The sequence below is a fragment of the Eschrichtius robustus genome, chromosome 12 (genome assembly GCF_028021215.1).
Source record: "Eschrichtius robustus isolate mEscRob2 chromosome 12, mEscRob2.pri, whole genome shotgun sequence".
NCBI lineage: Eukaryota > Metazoa > Chordata > Mammalia > Artiodactyla > Eschrichtiidae > Eschrichtius > Eschrichtius robustus.
In genome coordinates, this window is record NC_090835.1 from 48,608,113 (window position 1) to 48,625,937 (window position 17,825).

The following is a 17,825-nucleotide window of genomic DNA, read 5'->3' on the forward strand; positions in this document are numbered from 1 at the left end:
AAAAGAGAAAGAGAAAAAGATGTCCTCAACTACAACCACTCTGTTTATCAATAGCGTCTCGGGCTGTAGGAACGATATCTTGATCGTGATCTGTATTGACTATAGTAAGGAGAAGGTGATCTTCTGTATCGGTAATCATAGTCTTCATATCTGTTGTACCCACGATCATATCCTCTATCACAGTAAGAATCTCGACGTCTGCCACCTCCTCCACCTCCACCACTATGAGTTGGTCTGCCCATGTATATGTCTGGTGTAGGTATGTGCGCTCTCTTGGTGATAGAATAATCTACATGAATTCTTCTACCGTCCAGCTCCATTCCACTTGCCCTTTCCATAGCCTCCTTTGAGTCATCTATTCTCTGGAAATAAACAAAAGCAAACCCTCGTGATCGTCCACTTCGCTGGTAATAAACCACACTGACACCACTCAATGGTCCATATCGAGAAAATACTTTGCAAAGATCTCTCTCTGTTGTGTACAAACTGAGGCCAAACACTCCTAGACAAGTGTTGGGATCTGGATTTGCCCTGCTGCCTGTATGTCTTCTAAGGTTAGACACTGGAGAATGACTTCGGCTCCTTCGACGATGGTATTCTGGTGTATAGGACCTACTTAGAGGTCGTCTCCTATGAGAGTGAGAATGGGATCTGGATCAAGTGTAACGTCTATGAGAATGCCTCCTTGACCCTAACCTGGATTTTGATCTTGATCGAGAATGGGATTCAAAGTGTTTGGAAACTCTTGATGGACTACGAGATCCTGACCTGCTCTCCGATTTTACATGAGCAGGAGTTCCCATTGAAGATCTTGACTGAGAGCGAGACTCTCTGCCCTCGAAGTTGTTCTCCTCTACATCACTCATGTCGGCCAGGCACTCCCCAGAACTAAATAAGAGACAAGTCTCAGCTTGAGGGCCAATGGCCTAGTCAACCAGCTGACTGGACCGTGGGGAGGAGGAAAGAGTCAGCAACAACAGCCGCTCCACTCCACTCCCACTCGGTCACAGGCTCCAGCAAAATCTTCAGAAGCTTTCTTAATTACTTTGATTTCTAAAAATCTTATATTGCAGTTTGGTGCTAATAAATGGTAGAAACAGCTATTTAGATAGAAAGTGATTCTAATTTCTAAAGATTAACTTTCTATACTAATAAATTCCAACACTCAAAATCAGAGTTCTAATTATTTAATTAACAAAAGATAAGAATATTACAGTCATAAGGGAGCATTACAAAATAATTCCAATCTTGACACACTTAAACTTATTTTAACCATGTTGTCCACTTGGTCAATGGGCTTAAGACTGCCAGTTGCAATTCATTTTACATTTAATTAGCTTGTTAAATTCTATATCAGTACAATGTTGCTACATCAAAAATATGCTTTTGATTTAAATATTTTGGCTGAGGAAGTAAATATAAAAGAATGTAGCCTAAACATATTTCTATTAACTCTGGCTAGTCACATTTTAAAATTATTCAAACGGAGCCCCTGCTTCTCAATGGTCCCCTCCTCTCACTCTCTCTGCTCCAGCTGTGATCCCCCATCAGTTGCCAGTACACACCACACTGCTCCATCCTGCCTCCAGGCACTCTCAGTACAGTGTTCCCTCTATCTCTGGATTCCTTCTCCCATTCTTCCCGATACCATCTCCACCTCCCATTTCACCTGGCTAATTATTACCTATTCTTCAGGTCTCCTGAAGAACATCACCTCCTGAAGGCAGTGGCTGTCTACCTTGCCACAGCCATTCTCCCTCAATAAAGTTAGGTTCTCCTGGTACTTATTCCCATGATACCTGATACTTCTTCATGGCACTCTACACCCTTATAATTACTTAATTATAACTTTTACTTATTAGCTATAACGCCCATAATAGCAAGGAACTGATGGTTTGATTCACCAGTGTATTGGTAACCAATAAGCATTTGATGAAAGGCTTTTTAATTGAGCTATCTTGACAGTTTCCTCCTATTTAAAAAAAATTTTTTTTAAGTTGTGCTTAGTTCTATCTTTTGTTTTCTAAATATTGCTTAATGTATCTCTTCAGTTTGAATATGTATTTACTTTATAACTACAAAAGATTACATTTTCCTAAAAAAGATGCAAAATTTTTAATATTTTAAAAGTAAAAATTTAGATATAAGATTATGTTGGCTCATAAGATTATAAGTAATTATAAAAAGAATTAATGCCTGGAATGTATTTGAAAATTATCATCCAGGAAATCTGCTGAGTGCTATGCTAGAAAAATTGGGCACCGTCCCAGGAAACTTAAGACCAGGAGGAACAGAGAGGTACACTGAAAAGACATCCCACCTAGCTACATATCCTGCCCTTTCTGTGATCAGGACATATACTCACTGAGAGAGGAACAGGGATTCTTTAAAAAAAATTTTTTTTAAGGCATTCTGCTTAGGAGTAGCAGAAAGGATGGGCTGGCATACACCTATGGATAACAGAATTAAGCAGACAACTTATTCCTATTCATCAGAGGACTTTTTAGCAAAACATTCAAAACTTTGTATTACACATTTTTGTAAATTACATATAAAGAAAATTATGCTGTAGGTTATCAAAAACGAAAGATACAGTATTACCTAATATTCCCATATCTGTCCATACTGAAAGAACCATGCTTGACCACCATCTTGAAAGGTGGCTGGTGTTAGCAAGGCTTCCAACCATCATATGAACAGGGCCTTTAACAAAGTAATCCAGTTTCTCCAGTGTGTCACTAATGGGATTGAAACAAAAGGTGATTCTGGCTACACTGAAAAGCATCAAATAACAAGGGATTATTATTATTAATGATTAAAATTTCTTGTGCACCTATTACATGTCAGCATAGTGGGGGATGCTTTGCATAGTCATCTCACTTACTCCTCCCCAATACCCTGAAATGCAGAAAGGCATCCCCATTTAACAGACAAGTAAATAGGTTCAAAGAGTTGAAAAAGTTTGCCCAGTGACACAACTGCTAAGTAGAAAACCTGGAATTTAATTCTAAAACCTACGACTTTCCTTTAAAGCCTCTCTGGGTAAGTAAGGTGTTCAATGAGTATAACAGTGTTAACATGGCAAATAAACATGGATTCTCTTTTGTGTAACCCTACAATCCAAAATGGAAGATCATGCTCCCACATGAACTATATATGCAAACAAGCCGCACAGTGATGGGAAAGTGAGGCAGCTCCATCACTCACTTGTCGTCTCCATCTTGCCACATCATTCAAATCCACGCCATAACAAAATGTCTAATCGACTACATGGCGTGGGTCTTTCAGTAACCATAACAAAATCTTCAATCTATACATACCAAGGGTCCACTGTTTGCAATCAGCAATGCTTACATTTTATTCTAAGGACTAAAGCAGAAATAATTGTATATATAATAGTGCAGGACAAAGTACGTAATTAATTATGTTAATATGGGGGAACCAAGATCTTCTGTGTAAGAGTAAAGAGATTCAAATATAATTTTAAAGTTTTAAACGTCTGTAATGTTAAACTTGAATTGTCAAATCATGACTTATTTTTAATATGCTACAATATATTTCCAAGCTCTTTCAACCAGAAACAATGACAAAGTAGCAGCAATGAGCATCCCAAGAATCCAAGTTATACTTTCTAAATACCACTCCCCATAAAAAGGATCAGGGCGCCTTAGAATATTCGCTGATTCTGAGAAAAGCAATATAAATGTGAACCATTTATCCTGAACTAAAAATCAAGGAAGTTATCAAAGATTGATGGATTCATGTCAAAAGGACACAACAGTAAGCTTGAAGGGACTCCCACTGACAAAATTTTGGATAACCTGAGCATCAAAAGAATAGAGTATAGCTGACTGAAAGACACTGAATATATAAAAATCCTTGAGTCTATATAGTGATACTCCAAAAAATGAAAGCATTACTCAATGGGAAAAAGGAAAAACAAAATCACTGGCAGTAATTATTAAAGTAACTCTTTACTCTGAAAATTGGTCCTTAAAAAAACACATTTATCCTGCCTTTTCAGTAGGAACTACAGTATAGGTCAATCAAAAAGCCCCAGTTAGTAAGGGAAAGTTCCTTTACAGAAAAGAATGCCAGTTTATAACTGTAAAAAAAAAAAAAAAAAAAAGGGGGGCGCAATAGGAAACATTACCATTCTGCAACCCCTGACAAAATAATTGAGACAAGCAAGGATTGTTAATGGATGCTAAAAATCATTAGACAAAAGACTGGGGAACTGGATACTCACAGTGCCAAAGTATCATCCCACAGATTACATGCTTGCTGCAAAGGGAAATAAAGCTTACTCTTCCATGGAGAGGCCTGGCTGTCATAATCTTAAGCAATCAAAATTAATATCACCATTAAAGATACAAACAGATAGCAAATACTACTTCCTGATGTGATGCAATATGAAGTACACCAGCATCACCTACAAAACATTCTGTCCAAACAACACTTTAGGTCTTGTTTTAATTTGTAGGAAACAGAGGAATATAAATCAGGTTAAACATCACCAGGAAGAAATAACCAGATAAATCCAGAATGGGGAGTAGCTGCGTGCTGCTAGTGCTGCTCAAGGCTCCAGATCACAGGGCCAGGCGCAACATCTCTGCACACGGCCCCGCTGAGCCAAGGTGTCATGCGCAGAGCTTCTGCACGCAGCCCGCCAAGCTCAAGTATCAGGTGCAGCCATTTCATGCTAGGAACTCTTGTCTGAATTGCCAGGAAGAAGGCCAATGCACGCAGTACCCTATGAGCAAGTGAAACTAGACTAAGCACAAAGGAAAAAAGATGAAATGTGGATCCTCTAGCAACAGGAGTAATGGAAGACTTCCCTAAATCTGCCCTCAAGCTTTTCCTTGATTGATCTGTGAGTATGGAACACTTCAAAACTAAATAGTGTGAAGAGAGAGAACCTTCAAGATGGCAGAGAAGTGAGACATGGAGATCACCTTCCTCCCCACAAATACATCAAAATTACATCTATGTGTGGAACAACTCCTACAGAACACCTACTGAACGCTGGCAGAAGACCTCAGACTTCCCAAAAGCCGTGTGGCTGACAGGGTCTTGATGGTCCGGCCAGCTGTCAGGCCTGAGCCTCTGAGGTGGGAGAGCCGAGCTCAGGACACTGGTCCACCAGAGACCTCCTGACCCCCAATAATATCAAACGGTGAAAGCTCTCTCAGAGATCTCCATCTCAACGCTAAGACCCAGCTCCACTCAACGACCAGCAAGCTACAGTGCTGGACACCCTATGCCAAACAACTAGCAAGACAGGAACACAACCCCACCCATAGCAGAGAGGCTGCCTAAAATCATAATAAGGTCACAGCCACCCCAAAACACACCACCAGACGTGGTCCTGCCCACCAGAAAGACAAGATCCAGCCTCAACCACCAGAACACAGGCACCAGTCCCCTCCATCAGGAAGCCTACACAACCCACTGAACCAACCTTACCCACTGGGGGCAGATACCAAAAACAACAGGAACTACAAACCTGTAGGCTGTGAAAAGGAGACCCCAAACACAGTAAGGTAAGCAAAATGAGAAGACAGAGAAATACACAGCAGATGAAGGAGCAAGGTAAAAACCCACCAAACCAAACAAATGAAGAGGAAATAGGCAGTCGACCTGAAAAAGAATTCAGAGTAATGATAGTAAAGATGATCCAAAATCTTGGAAATAGAATGGAGAAAATACAAGAAACGTTTCATAAGTACCTAGAAGAACTAAAGAGCAAATAAACAATGATGAACAACACAATAAATGAAATAAAAAATTCTCCAGAAGGAATCAATAGCAGAATAACTGAGGCAGAAGAACGGATACGTGACCTGGAAGATAAAATAGTGGAAATAACTACCACAGAGCAGAATAAAGAAAAAAGAATGAAGAGAATTAAGGACAGTCTCAGAGACCTCTGGGACAACATTAAACGCACCAACATTCGAATTATAGGGGTCCTAGAAGAAGAAGAGAAAAAGAAAGGGACTGAGAAAATATTTGAAGAGATTATAGCTGAAAACTTCCCTAATATGGGAAAGGAAATGGTTGATCAAGTCCAGGAAGCGCAGAGAGTCCCATACAGGATAAATCCAAGGAGAAACACACCAAGGCTCATATTAATCAAACTATCAAAAATTAAATACAAAGAAAAAATATTGAAAGCAGCAAGGGAAAAGCAACAAATAACACACAAGGGAATCCCCATAAGGTTAACAGCTGATCTTTCAGCGCAAACTCTGCAAGCCAGAAGGGAGTGGCAGGATATATTTAAAGTGATGAAAGGGAAAAACCTACAACCAAGATTACTCTACCCAGCAAGGATCTCATTCAGAGTCAATGGAGAAATTAAAACCTTTACAGACAAGCAAAAGCTAAGAGAATTCAGCACCACCAAACCTGCTTTACAACAAATGCTAAAGGGACTTCTCTAGGCAGGAAACACAAGAGAAGGAAAAGACCTACTGTAACAAACCCAAAACAATTAAGAAAATGGTAACAGGAACATACATATCGATAATTACCTTAAATGTAAATGGATTAAATGCTCCAACAAAAAGACACAGACTGGCTGAATGGATACAAAAACAAGACCCGTATATATGCTGTCTATAAGAGACCCACTTCAGACCTAGGGACACATACAGACTGAAAGTGAGGGGATGGAATAAGATATTCCATGCAAATGGAAATCAAAAGAAAGCTGGTGTAGCAATTCTCATATCAGACAAAACAGACTTTAAAATAAAGACTATTACAAGAGACAAAGAAGGACACTACATAATGATCAAGGGATCAATCCAAGAAGAAGAAATAACAATTGTAAATATTTATGCACCCAACATAGGAGCACCTCAAAACATAAGGCAAATGCTAACAGCCATAAAAGGGGAAATCCACAGTAACAATAATAGTAGGGGACTTTAACACCACACTTTCACCAATGGACAGATCAACCAAAATGAAAATAAATAAGGAAACACAAGCTTTAAATGACACATTAAACAAGATGGATTTAATTGATATTTATAGGACATTCCATCTAAAAAGAACAGAATACACTTTCTTCTCAGGTGCTCATGGAATATTCTCCAGGATAGATCATATCTTGGGTCACAAATCAAGCCTTGGTAAATTTAAGAAAATTGAAATCGTATCAAGTATCTTCTCCAACCACAACGCTATGAGACTAGATATCAATTACAGGAAAAAACTGTAAAAAATACAAACACTTGAGGCTAAAAAATTTGCTACTAAATAACCAAGATATCAATGAATAAATCAAAGAGGAAATCAAAAAATGCCTAGAAACAAATGACAATGAAAACATGACGACCCAAAACCTATGGGATGTAGCAAAAGCAGTTCTAAGAGGGAAGTTTATAGCAATACAATCCTACCTCAAGAAACAAGAAAAATCTCAAATAAACAACCTAACCTTACATCTAAAGCAATTAGAGAAAGAAGAACAAAAAAAACCCAAAGTTAGCAGAAGGAAAGAAATCATAAAGATCAGGTCAGAAATAAATGAAAAAGAAATGAAGGAAACGATAGCAAAGATCAATAAAACTAAAAGCTGGTTCTTTGAAAAGATAAACAAAATTGATAAACCATTAGCCAGACTCATCAAGAAAAAAAGGGAGAAGACTCAAATCAACAGAATTAGAAATGAAAAAGGAGAAGTAACAACTGACACTGCAGAAATACAAAGGATCATGAGAGACTACTACAAGCAACTATATGCCAATAAAATGGACAACCTGGAAGAAATGGACAAATTCTTAGAAAAGCACAACCTTCTGAGACTGAACCAGGAAGAAATAGAAAATATAAACAGACCAATCACAAGCACTGAAATTGAAACTGTGATTAAAAATCTTCCAACAAACAAAAGCCCAGGAACAGATGGCTTCACAGGCGAATTCTGTCAAACATTTAGAGAAGAGCTAACACTTATCCTTCTCAAACTCTTCCAAAATATAGCAGAGGGAGGAACACTCCCAAACTCATTCTACCATCACCCTGATACCAAAACCAGACAAAGATGTCTGAAAAAAAGAAAACTATTGGCCAATATCACTGATGAACATAGTTGCAAAAATCCTCAACAAAATACTAGCAAACAGAATCCAACAGCACATTAAAAGGATCATACACCATGATCAAGTGGGGCTTATCCCAGGAATGCAAGGATTCTTCAGTATACGCAAATCAATCAACGTGATACATCATATTAACAAACTAAAGGATAAAAACCATATGATAATCTCAATAGATGCAGAAAAAAGCTTTCAACAAAACTCAACACCCATTTATGATAAAAACCCTCCAGAAAGTAGGCATAGAGGGAATTTACCTCAACATAATAAAGGCCATATATGACAAATCCACAGTGAACATCGTTCTCAATGGTGAAAAACTGAAACCATTTCCACTAAGATCAGGAACAAGACAAGGTTGCCCACTCTCACCACTATTATTCAACATAGTTTTGGAAGTTTTAGCCACAGCAGTCCAAGAAGCAAAAGAAATAAAAGGAACCCAAATCATAAGAGAAGAAGTAAAACTGTCACTGTTTGCAGATGACATGATACTGTACATAGAGAATCCTAAAGCTGCTGCCAGAAAACTACTAGAGCTGATCAATGAATTTAGTAAAGTAGCAGGATACAAAATTAATGCACAGAAATCTCTTGCATTCCTATACACTAATGATGAAAAATCTGAAAGGGAAATTAAGGAAACACTCCCATTTACCACTGCAACAAAAAGAATAAAATACCTAGGAATAAACCTACCTAAGGAGACAAAAGACCTGTATGCAGAAAATTGTAAGACAGTGATGAAAGAAATTAAAGATGCACAACCTTGTATTCCTAGAATAAATTTCCCCTGGTCATGATATACTATCAGTTTTATATATTACTAGATTTGATTTGCTAATATTTTATTAACAACTTTTGTATCTTTTGTGTTCATGAGGATTATTGTTCTGTAATTTTCTTTTCTTGTGGTGTATTTGCCTGATTTTGGTATTAAGGTTTTCCTGGCCTTATAAAATGACTTGAAAAGTGTTTTCGTGATTTTCTGGAGAGTTTTGGTAAAATTGGCATTATTTCTTTCTTAAAAATATGGTAAAATTTACTAATAAAAAAAAAAAAGAAAGAAATTAAAGATGATACAAACAGATGGAGAGATACACCATGTTCTTGGATTGGAAGAATCAACATTGTGAAAATGACTATACTACCCAAAGCAATCTACAGATTCAATACAATCCCTATCAAGCTACCAATGGCATTTTTCACAGAACTAGAACAAAAAATTTCACAATTTGTATGGAAACACAAAAGACCCCAAATAGCCAAAGCAATCTTGAGAAAGAAAAACAGAGCTGGAGGAATCAGGTTTCCTGACTTCAGACTATACTACAAAGCTACAGTAATCAAGACAGTATAGTACTGGCACAAAAACAGAAATATACATCAATGGAACAGGATAGAAAGCCCAGAGGTAAACCCACGCACATATGGTCACCTTATCTTTGATAAAGGAGGCAAGAATACACAATGGAGAAAAGACAGCCTCTTCAATAAGTGGTGCTGGGAAAACTGGACGGCTTCATGTAAAAGAATGAAATTATAATGCTCCTTAACACCATACACAAAAATAAACTCAAAATGGATTAAAGACCTAAATGTAAGGTCAGACACTATAAAACTCTTAGAGGAAAACATAGGCAGAACACTCTATGACATAAATCACAGCAAGATCCTTTCTGACCCATCTCCTAGGGAAATGGAAATAAAACAAAAATAAACAAATGGGACCTAATGAAACTTAAAAGCTTTTGCACAGCAAAGGAAACCATAAACAAGACGAAAAGACAACCCTCAGAATGGGAGAAAATATTTGCAAACAAAGTAACTGACAAAGGATTAATCTCCAAAATATACAAGCAGCTCATGCAGCTCAATATCAAAAAAACAAACAACCCAATCCAAAACTGGGCAGGAGACCTAAATAGACATTTCTCCAAATAAGATATACAGATTGCCAATAAACACATGAAAGGATGCTCAACATCACTAATCATTAGAGAAATGCAAATCAAAACTACAATGAGGTATCATCTCACACCGGTCAGAATGGCCATCACCAAAAAATCTACAAACAACAAATGCTGGAGAGGGTGTGGAGAAAAGGGAACCCTCCTACACTGTTGGTGGGAATGTAGATTGATACAGCCACTATGGAGAACAGTATGGAGGTTCCTTAAAAAACTAAAAACAGAACTACCACATGACCCAGCAATCCCACTACTGGGAATATACCCTAAGAAAACCATAACTCATAGAGTCCTGTGCCACAATGTTCATTGCAGCTCTATTTACAATAGCCAGTGCATGGAAGCAACCTAAGTGTCCATCGACAGAGGAATGGATAAAGAAGATGTGGCACATATATACAATGGCATATTACCCAGCCATAAAAAGAAACGAAATTGAGTTATTTGTAGTGAGGTGGATGGACCTAGAATCTGTCACACAGAGTGAAGTAAGTCAGAAAGAGAAAAACAAACACCATATACTAACACATATATATGGAATCTAAGAAAAAGAAACTCGTTCTGAAGAACCTAGGGCCAGGACAGGAATAAAGACGCAGACACAGAGAGTGAACTTAAGGACATGGGGAGGGGGAAAGGTTAAGCTGGGACGAAGTGAGAGAGTGGCACTGACATAAATACGCTACCAAATGTAAAATAGATAGCTAGTGGGAAGCAGCCGCATAGCACAGGGAGATCAGCTCGGTGCTTTGTGACCACCTAGAGGGGTGAGATAAGGAGTGTGGGAGGGAGACGCAAGAGGGAGGGGATATGGGGATATATGTATACGTATAGCTGCTTCACTTTGTTATAGAGCAGCAACTAACACAACAATGTAAAGCAATTATACTCCAATAAAGATGTTAAACAAAAAAAAAAATCCAGAATGTGGGACAAGATAGACCCTTCAGACCAGACCCTTCAGTAAGTCTGCCTCATGGAAGAGAGGAAGTAGGAGGGAACCATCCTAGATTAAAGAGTAATTGAAGAGGCATGACAAACAAATGCAACATGTGAAACTTGTCTCAGCTTGTACACTATTATCATTGGATACTTTATTCTCAGTATCTCCTCAAATGTAAATGTCCATGAAAACCAAACCAAGAAAAACATTTGTATAAATTTTCCAAACCATGGAAGTTGACATTTCATTGTACTCTACTCACCTCCACTTAGCAGCTTCATGACTAGCCACAGCTCATCTTTTACCACAAAAGACGTGTAGTAAGACACAATATTAGGATGATGGCACTGACTCATGGCTTGAATTTCTTTCTACAAAGAAGAGAAAACATGGTGATTCATTATATGCAAGCCTAAAACAACACTAGAAGTTACTGAATCCAGATCTTGGAATTCCAAAGACTATGTCACAACCTTTCTGGGATTTTCATGCCTGACCTCTGCAAGAATGGTTAAACCAAAAAAACCGCTGGGTTTCCCTCAGTCCATTCTGACTCTTACTCCTTTCACTCGTTAAACTAGCGATCTCTGAAACCAGAAACATGCACTATTTATCACACCCTGCCACAGCACCAGAGAGGCCTCCACTGGGACACATATTACTTCCAGGTGCCCTTAAAGAACCATCTTGGGAAATCAGGTTTTACAGTCACAGAGGATAATTATCAATACTAACAAACAACGGGTGGTTTGTTTGTTTGTCTGTCTTTTTTCTCCAAAACATTGTTTCATCTCATTTTTGTGAAATGATTAACAGTTCCCACTTTAAAGAGGCCATAAACTAAATCCAAAGTAGACACCTGAGCCCAAAGTCTCAGCTTATACTATCTCATTAGAATTTAATGAATTTAAATTAGATTTGGTGTGATAAAATGCCTTATAAAAGCCCTGTGTGATCAGGGCCCTGCTTACCTCTCCATCATTCCTACTGCCTTCACTGACCCTACCCCCAACATACCCCAGTCCTATGATCCAGCCATAGTAACTTCAAGTGAGCCATGCTTCTTCTAACCACGGACATTTAACCCTGTTGTTCCCTCTGCCTCAAATACACTTCCCTCATTTTCGCCTAGCTGAAAACACCAATTCTTCCTTCTGATCTCAGCCAAAATACCACTTCCTCCCAACTTCCCAGGTTGAGTTAGTTAGGTGTCCCTTCTCTTGGCTTCCAAGCTCTGTGCATATCTCCTTACATCACAGCACATATGTACTGGATAGTACATTGGATGCTTACTTGTCTGTCCTTCCCTGCTAGACTGACAACTCCAAGAAGGCAAGTACTTAAAAGTGGACTCCTACACATGGTGGGAATTATCATACTATACTGTAATTGCCTATTTATTTTTCTGCATCCCTCACAAAACTGTAGCTCAATGAGAGGTCAGACTCTGTATACTGGCACTTATTATGCCTGGCACACAGTATACCCTCAATAAATATTTGCTGAATGAATAAAATCCTAGAGCACTTTATATAGCTTTTTACTTACTGATGTATTAATACTTGCCCTATGCCCTTGATATTTATTCAGTAAGATCAATTGTGTAAAAGTTGCCCATAATCCCTGATTCATAAGAAGTGTTCAATAAACACTAGTTTTTCCATTCTCATTTTCTCTACTTGAATGTAAATTCTTTTACGGCAAGGACTTTGTTGTGTGCATTTTTGCTACCCACTAAGTTACTAGCACAGTCTTCCACACGAAAAGGTAAGTAAATATGAAGGATAAGGAAGAAGAACTAAAGTAAACACCTGCCTATTGACATAGTTATACAGGATTTGAAGAGATAAGATATGTACATATAAGAGGGAATACAAAGAACAGCATACATGTGCCAAATGAGCAGTAAAGATAGTAAATGTTATAAGAATCCAGAGGAAAGTACAGTTAAGGCAGGCAAGAAGTCTTCACAGAGAAGGTGGGAACTACGTTTAGTTCTGCAGGATGTGGAATGTTAATAGCAGTACAAGGTGCAAAGCACATAAAATTACAAAAAATGGATGAAATAAGCAAGACAGATTTTAGGACACAGGAGTAAACCTGTCTAAGGTTAAGCAGTTCATGCTTTCAACAGAAATTTACCAAGTGCCTACTCTGTGACAGGCACAGTCCTAGGTGCTTGACCACAATGGTGGACCCTCATGAAACGTACAGTCTGGTGAAGAAGTTAGACAAATACTAATTTATAACACAGATGAATAATGTCTGATAGGAGAAGTACTAAATACTACATGATTTCATTGGAGAGGTGAATTACCAAAAATTAGGAGTGACAATCAGGGAAAGCTTCCTATAAGACGTTTTACTACACTGACACTGAAATAGGAAAGATAAATATGTTTTTAGGGGTTTTGATTGTTTAATTACCTGGGACCGTAGCATAAATGACCTTGTAACTGTGTTCAATAATTTAGGCTTCATCCTAACAGCAATGGAAAGGCATCAAAGGTTTAACTATATTTATTTTTTCATAAAAATCACTCTGGCTGTAATGTAGAAAATAAAAGAGAGAAGGCAAGACTAAAGGGAAAGACTCTGTTCAAGGTTGTTGCCATGAGCTGGGTGAGATGATAATGGCCTGAAAAACGATAAACAGCTAATTTCTCAGTTTAGATAACTGTACTATGGTTATGTTACTCTTAGGAGATGGTGGGTGAACAGCATATGGGAACTTTCTGTACTGCTTTAGCAGCTCTTCTGTAAGGTTAAGACTATCACAAAATAAAAAGTTTAAAAAAAATACGTGGTAATATGAATGAAAAGAAAGGGAAGAGTCAAGAGATGATACTAAATAGGTATAAACAATATGACTTGGTGACTAACTGGACAGGAGAGGTGAAACAGACAGAAATCACATAGGGGACTGACAATGCAAAGAGCTGGGGTCAAATGGTCCAAGGTCTTAAATGTTAAGCTAAAGGTTTTGAGCTTAATCCTGGAAAAAAAGGGTACTACAAAGGGTTTTCTAAAAGGAGACTATGGCAGGGGGGATAAATTGGGAATTTGAGATCAACAGATACACACTACTATATATAAAACAGATAAACAATAAAGACCTACTGTATAGCACAGGGACCTATATTCAATATCCTGTAATAACCCATAATGGAAAAGAATCTGAAAAAGTACACATATACATACATATATATATATATATATGTATGTATGTATGTATAACTCAATCACTTTGCTGTACATCTGAAACACTGTAAATCAACTAGAACTAAAAAAATAAATTAATAAAAACAAACAAAAAACAACCACAACAAAAAAAAGGAGGTTATCAGGAGAGCCATAAATTTTAAAGATAAAAAGGGCCTTAAATATTCCTTTTCTTCTCTTCTATTCCTCTTAATTCCCCTTGGAGTTATCCTTTTCCCTTTCCTTTCAAAAAGAAAAAATATACATATTAAGTGCTCTGCAAGAGTGGTATATTCATTCTGACTCAAATTTCCCAGCAGCTTCCTCAACACTCATAAGTGATTCCACCCCTACTCATGAAAATGCTTTCTTGAAAGCCCTTTATTGTCTGTTAATACCAGATCTTTTGTCTGGAATTTTCAGTTCTCCACCTGAAGCCATGTGTTAGTGATGACTGTTCATTCCTTCTTGAAACTCACTCATCTTGATTTCTACTATTTACTCCCTGGTTTTCTGATTACTCCAACGTAGGTGGTTTTCCTCCACTTCACACTATTCAGTCAGTCCCCAAGTAATGTTAATTTATTCATTCACTGATTCAGAGTGAACAGTCCCTGCCCTCATGGAGTGCTCATTCTAGTACTAACAATTTTTCCATCTATAAAATGTCTAGGGAATTTGTGTCTTCCTTTCCATTATCACTGTCACTGCCTGAATTTAGTCTCAATATCTTTGTGTTCTTCAACCTATGGGATGCAACTCATATGGATCATGAAATAAATTTAGTGGATCACATTAAAAAAAAAAAAAACAGACAAACAAAAATAGGATAGAAAATCAGAGTGCATTCCACATAATATAATTAAGAATTGTTTTATAAAAATGTTGTTTCAGTTACATTAATATATAATATCATATATATTCATAATGTTAATATATAATATGCTATTCTTTGCTGATCTTAAACCCCTGCCCGGCAGGGTCTCCATCTCTGCCTCTTCAAAGTCTTCCCAGCCCAGGTGGCCCAGGACACAAACATCTCCACAAAGGCCTCCACTTTCATAACTGGGAGCTCCCTTCTTCCTCTTATTTCAACACAGTACTTATACCGTTACTAGGCATTTGTCACACTCTGCCTTGTACAGCAGGCAAGAGCCTTAACTCTTCAACTAGACTGTGAGCCTCTTGGCAGAAGAAAAGACATTTTAAGCCTCTTAATGGTCCCCTCAGATGTTTGTTCAATGAATCTAGTCCTAGCATCTACCAGAGGAGAGAAAAATTTCAATATATTACATAGCTGCCTTTCTCAGAGAAAAGTCTGTGAGTAAAATCTCTGGAGAAAACAAATGTAGTAAGATTTGACAGCTGATTTTGTGATCACACTTAGCAAAGGCTGTCAGACAAGAAAACATTTTGACAAGAGAAAGGAGCAATATACTGCGTCCTCACTAATAACTGTCACACACACTACACACCTGTAATTGGTTTACATCAGTACTCTCTGGAGAACCCACGGCATCCTTTCTGCATTATAATAAAGACAGTTTTGAAAATAAATTTTAAAATCACAACATCAAAAGTTTAGTATGTTGAGCTAATAGTTTTTTTAAGATAAATGAAAGGGTTTCATATCTTTTTGATACAGAGCCCTTGGCACTCAGATCTCAAGTCCTGACACCACCACAAAACACGACAAATAAATCAGGTATTCTTTATATTTCTGATATTTCTTCGGGGTTAGTGGAATCTCACCTGCATACCCACCAAGAAAGCCAATTATTTTTAACTTGCTTTAAATCACTTTCCCCCACCTTTAATTATTTGCTGAATACATAAATACTGCGTTTGCAACGTAAAGATTAATGAAATATGTGGCCAATTTTTACGGAGGTCTAACCAGTTTCTTTTTCCTCTTACTAAGCTATATCAAATTTGCAGTCCGCTAAAAGTAAGGCCCTAGTGTAATAACACAAATATTACTTTCAAGAATGTCAAATGATATTTGAGAAGAGATGTTCTTTCTACTTTTGAACTAAGATTATAATCATTTAGTTAGTATTACATGAAGTAGAAAATAATAGACTTGGGTCAGAAAAACCTGATTTTTAATCCAGACTCTGTTACTTATCATGATTTACCTCCCTCATCTATAAAGTGGACCTTCTACCTATCTCAGAGATGTTTATGAGGTTAAAGTACACTAGTGCCTAGTACTGAAAAGATGTTTGTTATTATCGTCATACGTGCTTAGTAGTCAAGTTATTTAAACTTTGAGCCTCAGTTTCTTTAGTCATAAAGTAATAAATAATAAGACTTTCATTCATCTTTACACTACCCTTTCAGATTATGTAAAATAACTGGCAAATGACAGGAATTCATATTGGGCTTTTCAAATTCCAGTGTTAATATATGGGTTAAAAATATTGTTTTTCCAAATACCGTATGCTAACGCATATATATGGAATCTAAGAAAGCGGTACTAATGAACCTAGTGGCAGGGCAGGAGTAAAGACACAGACATAGAGAATGGACTTGAGGACACGGGGGGAAGGGGAAGCTGGGATGAAGTGAGAGAGTAGCACTGACATATATACACGACCAAATGGCAAATGCATGGCTAGTGGGAAGCTGCTGCAGAGCACAGGGAGATGAACTCGATGCTCTGTGACGACTTAAAGGGATGGGAAAGGGAGGCTGGGAGGGATGCTCAAGAGGGAGGGGAGGGCTTCCCTGGCGGTGCAGTGGTTGAGAATCTGCCTGCCGATGCAGGGGACACGGGTTCGAGCCCTGGTCTGGGAAGATCCCATATGCCGCGGAGCAACTGGGCCCGTGAGCCACAACTACTGAGCCTGCGTGTCTGGAGCCTGTGCTCCGCAACAAGAGAGGCCGCGACAGTGAGAGGCCCGCGCACCGCGATGAAGAGTGGCCCCCGCTTGCCGCAACTAGAGAAAGCCCTCGCACAGAAACGAAGACCCAACACAGCCAAAAATTAATTAATTAATTAATTAATTATTTTAAAAAAAAGAGTAAAGAATTAAAAAAAAAAAAGAGGGAGGGGATATGGGGATGTATGTATACGTATAGCTGATTCAATTTGCTGTACAGCAGAAACAAACACAACACTGTAAAGCAATTACACTCCAATAAAGATGTGGAAAAAAAATTTTTTTTTAAATATTGTTTTTCTTTAACAATAAGAATTAGTTTACAATTTAGACTTCTTTTATGATCACTGCAGTTCAAATGCCCAAATGGTGCTCTAAGGTATTGCTGGCATCTGTAAATCCAAGTTCGCCACATAGCGTTTCAATTAGCATCTCCTTCCAAGTGTGTGTTCTCTCACCAAAGACGGCTCTAGATCACTCCAGCAACCCAACTCTTCAGCTTCTGCTTATGCATTACCAACTCCTGAAGAAATACATTTGTCTCATCTGCTGAAAGTTCAATATATAATTCTATTATCTCTTTTTCTTTATTCCAATTATTCCTAAATACTCACTACAGACTACACCAGAAATTAAACCCAATCTAGGACTGACAGATCATACCAGTCTTAGTTCCTGTCCTTTCTACTATCAGCTGTACATGATCTTAGAGAAA

General features: G+C 37.9%; 1 protein-coding gene and 1 pseudogene across 1 annotated transcript in view; both read right to left on the reverse strand.

The window, feature by feature from the left end:
* Positions 1-17,825, reverse strand: part of OXSR1 (oxidative stress responsive kinase 1) — a 97,328-nt gene that overhangs the window by 66,520 nt on the left and 12,983 nt on the right. Inside the window, exon 3 of the mRNA XM_068558069.1 lies at positions 11,287-11,395. Coding sequence (XP_068414170.1) covers positions 11,287-11,395 — 109 coding nt within the window. The remainder of the gene's footprint in view (positions 1-11,286; positions 11,396-17,825) is intronic.
* Positions 22-866, reverse strand: LOC137773661 (transformer-2 protein homolog alpha-like; annotated as a pseudogene).